Source organism: Mustelus asterias, unplaced genomic scaffold (genome assembly GCF_964213995.1).
Source record: "Mustelus asterias unplaced genomic scaffold, sMusAst1.hap1.1 HAP1_SCAFFOLD_1162, whole genome shotgun sequence".
NCBI classification, from domain to species: Eukaryota; Metazoa; Chordata; class Chondrichthyes; order Carcharhiniformes; family Triakidae; genus Mustelus; species Mustelus asterias.
This window is the reverse complement of record NW_027591107.1, coordinates 84215-95000: the sequence shown is the minus strand read 5'-3', so window position 1 is coordinate 95000 and position 10786 is coordinate 84215. Positions and strand designations below refer to the sequence as shown.

At 56.3% G+C, this 10786-nt stretch overlaps 1 protein-coding gene across 1 annotated transcript in view; it reads right to left on the bottom strand.

Moving 5' to 3' along the window:
* The window catches only part of LOC144487958 (uncharacterized), a gene marked incomplete at its 3' end in the record, with an annotated part of 100166 nt that overhangs the window by 19765 nt on the left and 69615 nt on the right, over positions 1 to 10786 (bottom strand). The window contains exon 5 of the mRNA XM_078206002.1: positions 6290 to 9088. Within this exon, the coding sequence (XP_078062128.1) occupies positions 6290 to 9088 (2799 nt within the window). The remainder of the gene's footprint in view (positions 1 to 6289; positions 9089 to 10786) is intronic.

Here is a 10786-nt window from a genome sequence, read left to right as displayed (position 1 = left end):
AGGTGTGGGATAGAGGGAAAGTTGGCCGATTGGATAGGTAACTGGCTGTCTGATCAAAATGATGTGGAGATGCCGATGTTGGACTGGGGTAAACACAGTAAGAAGTTTAACAACACCAGGTTAAAGTCCAACAGGTTTATTTGGTAGCAAAAGCCACCATGTGGCTTTTGCTACCAAATAAACCTGTAAACTTCTTACTGTATCTGATCGAAGACAGAGGGTGGTGGTGGATGGAAAATTTTCGGACTGGAGGCAGGTTGCTAGCGGAGTGCCGCAGGGATCAGTGCTTGGTCCTCTGCTCTTTGTGATTTTTATTAATGACTTAGAGGAGGGGGCTGAAGGGTGGATCGGTAAATTTGCCGATGACACCAAGATTGGTGGAGTAGTGGATGAGGTGGAGGGCTGTTGTAGGCTGCAAAGAGACATAGATAGGATGCAAAGCTGGGCTGAAAAATGGCAAATGGAGTTTAACCCTGATAAAGTGGATGAGCTTGGAGCGTGGATTGCTGCTTCGAATTGTGATGTGGTGGCCATTACGGAGACTTGGATGTCTCAGGGACAGGACTGGGTGCTTCAGGTGCCAGGTTTTAGATGTTTCAGGAAGGACAGGGAGGGAGGCAAGAGAGGGGGGGGAGTGGCACTGTTGATCAGGGATAGTGTCACGGCTGTAGAGAAGGTGGACGCCGTGGAGGGACTGACTACGGAATCTCTGTGGGTGGAGGTTAGGAATAGGAAGGGGTCGGTAACTTTGCTGGGTGTTTTCTATAGGCCGCCCAATAGTAACAGAGATGTTGAGGAGCAGATGGGGAAACAGATCCTGGAGAGATGTAGGAATAACAGAGTTGTCGTGATGGGAGATTTTAATTTCCCAAACATAGATTGGAATATCCCTAGGGCTAGGGGTTTGGATGGAGAGGAGTTTGTTAGGTGTGTCCAGGAGAGTTTCCTGACACAGTATGTGGATAAGCCTACTAGAGGAGAGGCTGTTCTTGATCTGGTGCTGGCTAATGAACCTGGACAGGTGGAGGATCTCTCGGTGGGTGAACATCTTGGGGATAGCGATCATAATTCTATCTCCTTCACGATAGCATTGGAAAGAGATAGGGTCAGGCAGGCTAGGAAAGTGTTTCTCTGGAGTAAAGGGAAATACAGTGTCATCAGGGAGGAAATTAGACGGGTAAATTGGAAGGAGGCATTCTTGGGGAAAAGTACCGAAGGAAAGTGGAGGATTTTCAAGGAATGTTTGTCTGGAGCTCTGCATGACAACGTTCCGATGAGACAGGGGGGTGTTGGTAGGGTACGGGAACCGTGGTGCACGAAGGTTGTGATGAACCTGGTAAATAAGAAAAGAGAGGCGTACAGAAGGTTCAGAGAGCTAGGAGGTGTTAAGGATTTAGAGGAGTATACGCGATGTAGGAAGGAGCTTAAGAAGGAAATTAGGAGAGCGAGAAGGGGTCATGAGAAGACCTTGGCGGGTAAGATTAAGGAGAATCCCAAGGCTTTCTACAAATATGTCAAGAGTAAAAGGATGAGATGTGAAGGCATAGGACCCTTAAAAGGTGAAGGGGGAAAAGTTTGTGCGGAACCGTTAGAAATGGCGGAGGTGCTTAATGAATACTTTACCTCGGTATTCACGGTGGAAAGGGATCTGGGTGGTTGTACTGCTGGATTGCGGAGGACAGAAAGGATCGAGCATGTGGACATAAAGAAAGAGGATGTGTTGGAACTATTGAATGGCATCAAGGTTGGTAAGTCGCCGGGACTGGATGGGATGTACCCCAGGTTACTGTGGGAGGCGAGGGAGGAGATTGCGGAGCCTTTGGCGATGATCTTTGCATCGTCGATGGAGACGGGAGAGGTTCCGGAGGATTGGAGGATTGCGGATGTGGTCCCTATATTCAAGAAAGGGAACAGGGACAGCCCGGGAAATTACCGACCGGTGAGTCTAACCTCAGTGGTTGGTAAGTTGATGGAGAGGATCCTGAGAGACAGGATTTATGATCATCTAGAGAAGTTTAGTATGATCAAAAGTAGTCAGCACGGCTTTGTCAGGGGCAGGTCGTGCCTTACGAGCCTGGTTGAGTTCTTTGAAAATGTGACCAAGCACATTGACGAAGGAAGAGCGGTGGATGTGGTCTATATGGACTTCAGCAAAGCGTTCGATAAGGTCCCCCATGCAAGACTTCTTGAGAAAGTGAGAGGGCATGGGATCCAAGGGGCTGTTGCCTTGTGGATCCAGAACTGGCTTGCCTGCAGAAGGCAGAGAGTGGCTGTGGAGGGGTCTTTCTCTGCATGGAGGTCAGTGACCAGTGGAGTGCCCCAGGGATCTGTTCTGGGACCCTTGCTGTTTGTCATTTTCATAAATGACCTGGATGAGGAAGTGGAGGGATGGGTTGGTAAGTTTGCTGACGACACCAAGGTAGGTGGTGTTGTGGATAGTTTGGAGGGATGTCAGAAGTTGCAGCGAGACATAGATAGAATGCAAGACTGGGCGGAGAAGTGGCAGATGGACTTCAACCCGGATAAGTGTGTAGTGATCCATTTTGGCAGATCCAATGGGATGGAGCAGCAGTATAAAATGAAGGGTACCATTCTTAGCAGTGTAGAGGATCAGAAGGACCTTGGGGTCCGGGTCCATAGGACTCTTAAATCGGCCTCGCAGGTGGAGGATGCGGTCAAGAAGGCGTATGGCGTACTAGCCTTCATTAATCGAGGGATTGAGTTTAGGAGTCGGGAGATAATGCTGCAGCTTTATAGGACCCTGGTTAGACCCCACTTGGAGTACTGCGCGCAGTTCTGGTCACCTCATTACAGGAAAGATGTTGAAGCCATTGAAAGGGTGCAGAGGAGATTTACAAGGATGTTGCCTGGATTGGGGGGCATGCCTTATGAGGATAGGTTGAGGGAGCTTGGTCTCTTCTCCCTGGAGAGACGAAGGATGAGAGGTGACCTGATAGAGGTTTACAAGATGTTGAGGGGTCTGGATAGGGTGGACTCTCAGAGGCTATTTCCAAGGGCTGAAATGGTTGCTACGAGAGGACACAGGTTTAAGGTGCTGGGGGGTAGGTACAGGGGGGATGTCAGGGGTAAGTTTTTCACTCAGAGGGTGGTGGGTGAGTGGAATCGGCTGACGTCGGTGGTGGTGGAGGCAAACTCGTTGGGGTCTTTTAAGAGACTTCTGGATGAGTACATGGGATTTAATGGGATTGAGGGCTATAGATAGGCCTAGAGGTGGGGATGTGATCGGCGCAACTTGTGGGCCGAAGGGCCTGTTTGTGCTGTGACTTTCTATGTTCTATGTTCTAAATGTGAGGTGATTCATTTTGGTAGGACTAATTTAAATGTGGATTACAGGGTCAAAGGTAGGGTTCTGAAGACTGTGGAGGAACAGAGAGATCTTGGGGTCCATATCCACAGATCTCTGAAGGTTGCCACTCAAGTGGATAGAGCTGTGAAGAAGGCCTATTGTGTGTTAGCTTTTATTAACAGGGGGTTGGAGTTTAAGAGCCGTGGGGTTATGCTGCAACTGTACAGGACCTTGGTGAGACCACATTTGGAATATTGTGTGCAGTTCTGGTCACCTCACTATAAGAAGGATGTGGAAGCGCTGGAAAGAGTGCAGAGGAGATTTACCAGGATGCTGCCTGGTTTGGAGGGTAGGTCTTATGAGGAAAGGTTGAGGGAGCTAGGGCTGTTCTCTCTGGAGCGGAGGAGGTTGAGGGGAGAGTGAATAGAGGTTTATAAAATGATGAAGGGGATAGATAGAGTGAACGTTCAAAGACTATTTCCTCGGGTGGATGGAGTTATTACAAGGGGGCATAACTATAGGGTTCATGGTGGGAGATACAGGTAGGATATCAGAGGTAGGTAGAGTGGTTGGGGTGTGGAATGGACTGCCTGCAGTGATAGTGGAGTCAGACACTTTAGGAACATTTAAGCGGTTATTGGATAGGCACATGGAGCACACCAGGATGATAGGGAGTGGGATAGCTTGATCTTAGTTTCAGATAAAGCTCGGCACAACATCGTGGGCCGAAGGGCCTGTTCTGTGCTGTACTGTTCTATGTTCCAGGTTCTATGTTCTATGCAAAGTGCCGGCCTTAAAGGGACAGGATGTACAGTGCCAGCCTTAAAGGGACAGGACGCACCATGCCAGCTTTAAAGGGACAGGACGCACAGAACCAGCTTCAGGAGAAGGACAGGACAAGCAATCATCAGCCTTAAAGGGGCAGGCCACATCATCACTCACCTTAAAGGGGAAGGAGTCACAGACGGAGGCTTAAAAAGGGCAGGCCTTAAAGGGACAGGACGCACAGGTGCCGCCGGCCTTGAAGGCACAGGACGCACTTGCGAGAGATAAAAAGGTTTAACTGGGGAGAGTTCATAGCTCCTTGAGAGTGGAGTCACAGGTGGACAGAGTGGTGAAGAAGGCATTCGGCATGCTTGGTTTCATCGGTCAGAACATTGAATACAGGAGTTGGGACGTCTTGTTGAAGTTGTACAAGACATTGGTAAGGCCACACTTGGAATACTGTGTACAGTTCTGGTCACCCCATTATAGAAAGGATATTATTAAACTAGAAAGAGTGCAGAAAAGATTTACCAGGATGCTACCGGGACTTGATGGATTGAGTTATAAGGAGAGGCTGGATAGACTGGGACTATTTTCTCTGGAGTGTAGGAGGCTGAGGGGTGAACTTATAGAGGTCTATAAAATAATGAGGGGCATAGACCAGCGAGATAGTCAATATCTTTTCCCAAAGGTAGGGGAGTCTAAAACTAGAGGGCATAGGTTTAAGGTGAGAGGGGAGAGATACAAAAGGGTCCAGTGGGGCAATCTTTTCACACAGAGGGTGGTGAGTGTCTGGAACGAGCTGCCAGAGGCAGTAGTAGAGGCGGGTACAATTTTGTCCTTTAAAAAGCATTTAGACAGTTACATGGGTACGATGGGTATAGAGGGATATGGGCCAAATGCGGGCAATTGGGACTAGCTTAGGGGTTTTAAAAAAAAGGGCGGCATGGACAAGTTGGGCCGAAGGGCCTGTTTCCATGCTGGAAACCTCTGTGATTCTATTGTCGCGTATTTTCAGCACAAAGTTCTCCAGGGTGTGTACTGTGCCTTTAACTGCGTTGGAGCTGGTGCCCTGTCCCTTTAAGCGTGCTCCAGAGAGTGTCCTGTCTGTTTAACTGTCCCTTTCACGGAACTATAGAGTCTGTAGTGTCCCTTTAACTGTGCTGGAGAAGATGTCCTGTCCCTTTAACCGTGCTATGGCGGCCACCCAGTCCCTTTAAGACCTCTGATGGTGCCTTTCCTCTGAGTGCACCAGCGAGGACCTTTTCACAGAATCCCGACCGTGCAGAAGGAGGCCATTCGGCCCATCGAGTCTGCACCGACCACAATCCCACCCAGGCCCTACCCCTGTAACCCCACACATTTACCCTGCTGATCCCCCTGACACTGAGGGGCAATTTATCACGGCCAATCCCCCTAACCTGCACAGGGTTACAAGGATAGGGCCTGGGTGGGATTGTGGTCGGTGCAGACTCGATGGGCCGAATGGCCTCTTTCTGTACGGTCGGGATTGTGTGAAAAGGTCCTCGCTGGTGCACTCAGAGGAAAGGCACCATCAGAGGTCTTAAAGGGACTGGGTGGCCACCATAGCACGGTTAAAGGGACAGGGCAGCATCTCCAGCACAGTTAAAGGGACAGTACACACCTGGAGAACTTTGTGCTGAAAATAAGGGACCAGTTGAAGCTTTTTGTCTCACGTGCGTGCGCGCACATTGTACCTGTTCCAGCGAAACACAATAGGTTTCAGACATTCGCTAAGCTACTCCCCCCCAGGGCAACACCTCGACCAACCAGGGTCAAGCTGCCTGGTTTAAATTTCAGATGATGCTGGGCAGTTAACTGTCAGCCACCATCAACTGGTGCGTTCCCCATGGCTACACCTTGGCCAATCAGAGTCCACTTGCTACCCAATCAGCGCTCTCATAGAGTATAGATTGTTGTTTTCTGCTTATGCAGAAGTGACCTTGCGAAGTGACCTGATGAGTGCAAGGTTAAAAGCTTCGACATGCTGTGTAATTCCAGCTGTATTACCAAAACAACTCTCCAGAATGACTTTTCCAGTACAGTTGAAGGGAAGGTACAGACCTTACAGCCCAGTTAAAGGGACAGGACATGATCTAAAGGAATAGGACACGCTCCCTGGCAGTACACCCTCAGCAGCACGGTTAAAGGGACAGTACGCCTGCAGAGTTAAAGGGGACGCCCCAGTTCCATTACCTGTCTGCGCTCTCCGCTTGCTCCATTCGCTTCACAGTCACCTGGTCCCTCACTCCGTCCGCTGACCGTGTCTCCCCCCTCGCTGGTGGTCTTGTCGGGACGCCCGGGGGTCCCTGCAGCCCCTTCCCCGGCCGCTGGCTGCTCCACGGCGGAGGGCTGGGGTTCCCGGTCTCTCCCGGTCTCGGACAATTCACCTGAGGGTGCGAGTCGCTCCGTCTCCTCGTCTCCCAGACGCTCCGTCTCCCCGTCTCCGAGGCATTCTGTCTCCCTGTTTCCGAGACGCTCTGTCTTCCCATCTCCGAGACGTTCCATGTCCCCGTCTCCCAGGCGCTCCATCTGCCCATCTCCCAGCTGCTCCGTCTCCCCGTCTCCCAGACGCTCCGTCTCCCCGTCTCCCAGACGCTCCGTCTCCCCGTCTCCCAGACGCTCCGTCTCCCCGTCTCCCAGACGCTCCGTCTCCCCGTCTCCCAGACGCTCCGTCTCCCCGTCTCCCAGACGCTCCGTCTCCCCGTCTCCCAGACGCTCCGTCTCCCCGTCCCCGAGACGCTCCGTCTCCCTGTCCAGCCCAGTCCCTGGCTGGGCAGAGGGTGAGTGGCCAGTTCTGCCTTCCTGCTCCCAGGCCCGTTCCACAGCTCGAGGGGTCGACCACTCAAAGGACTCAGAGAGGCCCCAGTCTGAGGAACGGGAGACGTCTGCTTCCAAACAAGACGGCTCCTCACACTTGACTCGCTGAGACTTCTGAGCTGCCAGATAGTCCTCCTCCTCTGCCAGACATCGGCTCGCTAGACTCCCCTCGTCTGTCAGACCCCTTCCCTCAGCGAGACATTCCTCATCTGCCCATTGCCCGACCAGTCTCTCCTCAGTCAGAGGCTCTTCCAGACGCTCTTCCTGGGCTAGACGCTCTTCATTGGCTAGATGCTTTTCTTTGGCTAGGTGCGCTTCCTCAACTAGATGCTTCTCCTCGTCTAGACGTTTCTCTTCCGCTTGGCGCTCTTCCAGACGCTTCTCCTCAGCTCGATGCTCTTCCTCAGCTCGACGCTTTTCCTCGGCTAGACACTTCTCCTCGGCTAGACACTTCTCCTTGGCTAGACGCTCTTCCAGATGCTTCTCCTCGGCTAGACACTCTTCCAGACACTTCTCTACGGCTAGACGTTCTTCCTCGGCTAAACGCTCTTCCAGATGCTTCTCCTCGGCGAGACACTTCTCCTTGGCTTGACGCTCTTCCTCGGCTAGTCGCTCTTCCTCGGCTAGACGCTCTTCCTCGGCTAGTCGCTCTTCCTCGGCTAGATGCTTCTCCTCGGCTAGCCGCCTCTCCTCGGCTAGACGCTTCTCCTCGGCTAGACACTCTTCCTCCGCCAGACGCTTCTCCTTGGCTAGACGCTCTTTCTCCTCCAGACGCTCCTCCTCAGCTAGACGCTTTTCCTCTGCCAGATGCTCCTCCTCGGCTAGACGCCTCTCCTGTGCCAGACGTTCCTCCTCGGCCAGACGCTTTTCCTCAGCCAGATGCTTCTCTTCGGCCAGACGCTTTTCCTCGACCAGACGCTCCTCCTTGGCCAGGCGCTCCTCCTCAGCCAGACGCTCCTCCTCGGCCAGACGCTCCTCCTCGGCCAGACGCTTTTCCTCAGCCAGACGCTCCTCCTTGGCCAGACGCTCCTCCTCAGCCAGACGCTCCTCCTCGGCCAGACGCTCCTCCTCGGCCAGACGCTTTTCCTCAGCCAGACGCTTTTCCTCAGCCAGATGCTTCTCCTCGGCCAGACGCTCGTCCTCAGCCAGACGCTTCTCCTCGGTCAGACGCTTTTCCTCGGCCAGATGCTTCTCCTCTGCCAGACGCTCCTCCTGGGCCAGACGCTTCTCCTCAGCCAGACGCTCCTCCTGGGCCAGACGCTTCTCCTCAGCCAGACGCTCCTCTTGGGCCAGACGCTTCTCCTCGGCCAGACGCACCTCCTGGGCCAGATGCTCCTCCTGGGCCAGACGCTTCTCCTCAGCCAGACGCTCCTCTTGGGCCAGACGCTTCTCCTCAGCCAGACGCTCCTCCTGGGCCAGATGCTCCTCCTGGGCCAGACGCTTCTCCTCAGCCAGACGCTCCTCCTGGGCCAGACGCTTCTCCTCAGCCAGACGCTCCTCTTGGGCCAGACGCTTCTCCTCGGCCAGACGCACCTCCTGGGCCAGATGCTCCTCCTGGGCCAGACGCTTCTCCTCAGCCAGACGCTCCTCCTGGGCCAGACGCTTCTCCTCAGCCAGACGCTCCTCTTGGGCCAGACGCTTCTCCTCGGCCAGACGCACCTCCTGGGCCAGATGCTCCTCCTGGGCCAGACGCTTCTCCTCAGCCAGACGCTCCTCTTGGGCCAGACGCTTCTCCTCAGCCAGACGCTCCTCCTGGGCCAGACGCTCCTCCTGGGCCAGACGCTCCTCCTGGGCCAGACGCTCCTCCTGGGCCAGACGCTCCTGGTGTGGGTGTTTCAGGGTGATCTCTGGGTCTGAAGCCTGGCTGTGGGTTCGCTCTATCAGGGCCCAGAGCCTGGGGCTCAGCTCCGCACTGGGAGGGGGTGATGTCTGGATGGAGCCAGGGGGCGAGGAGGGGGGGACGGGGGGCACTGAGCAGCCGAGGTCATCATCCCCCTCTGCAGTGGGCAGCGCCAGCTGGAGGAGGGGGTGGGCACCTTCCTCCCCCATTGACCATCTCTCGCCGACCTCTGACCCCAGCGACCCTGCCTCGATGACCTGTGACCCCAGGGCGCTGCAGACTCCGGCCTGCTCCCCGGGGACCGAACTCCGAGATGTCTCCGGGTCAGAAAAAACCTGCGGGGAGACGGGGAGCAGACAGTTCACTCACATCTGCACAGAGCACCCACACCCCCACACCCAGCACCCACACCCAGCACCCACACCCCCACACCCAGCACCCACACACCCAGCACCCACACCCAGCACCCACACCCACACACCCAGCACCCACACACCCAGCACCCACACACCCAGCACCCAGCACCCACACCCCCACACCCAGCACCCACACCCCCACACCCAGCACCCACACACCCACACCCAGCACCCACACCCCCACACCCAGCACCCACACACCCAGCACCCACACACCCAGCACCCAGCACCCACACCCCCACACCCAGCACCCACACCCCCACACCCAGCACCCACACAACCAGCACCCACACACCCAGCACCCACACCCAGCACCCACACCCAGCACCCACACCCCCACAACCAGCACCCACACACCCAGCACCCACACCCAGCACCCACACCCCCACACCCAGCACCCACACCCAGCACCCACACCCCCACACCCAGCACCCACACCCCCACACCCAGCACCCACACACCCAGCACCCACACCCAGCACCCACACCCCCACACCCAGCACCCACACCCAGCACCCACACCCCCACACCCAGCACCCACACCCCCACACCCAGCACCCACACACCCAGCACCCACACCCCCACACCCAGCACCCACACCCCCACACCCAGCACCCACACACCCAGCACCCACACCCAGCACCCACACCCCCACACCCAGCACCCACACCCAGCACCCACACACCCAGCACCCACACCCTCACACCCAGCACCCACACCCCCACACCCAGCACCCACACCCAGCACCCACACCCCCACACCCAGCACCCACACCCCCACACCCAGCACCCACACCCAGCACCCACACCCACACCCCCACACCCACACCCAGCACCCACACCCCCACACCCAGCACCCACACCCCCACACCCAGCACCCACACCCCCACACCCACACCCAGCACCCACACCCAGCACCCACACCCAGCACCCACGCACCCGCACCCAGCACCCACACCCTCACACCCACACCCAGCACCCACACACCCGCACCCAGCACCCACACCCAGCACCCACACACCCGCACCCAGCACCCACACCCAGCAACCACACCCAGCACCCAGCACCCACACCCAGCACCCACACCCAGCACCCACACCCAGCACCCACACCCAGCACCCACACACCCGCACCCAGCACCCACACCCCCACACCCAGCACCCACACCCAGCACCCACACACCCTCACCCAGCACCCACACCCCCACACCCAGCACCCACACCCAGCACCCACACCCAGCACCCACACACCCGCACCCAGCACCCACACACCCGCACCCAGCACCCACACCCAGCACCCACACACCCGCACCCAGCACCCACACCCAGTACCCACACCCCCACACCCAGCACCCACACCGACACACCCGCACCCAGCACCCACACCCAGTAGCCACACCCCCACACCCAGCACCCACAACCCCCCACACAGCACCCACACCCAGCACCCACACCCAGCACCCCCACACCCACACCCACACACCCAGCACCCACACCCCCACACCCAGCACCCACATACCCACACCCAGCACCCCCACACCCACACACAGCACCCACACCCAGCACCCACACACCCGCACCCAGCACCCACAACCCCCCACCCAGCACCCACACCCAGCA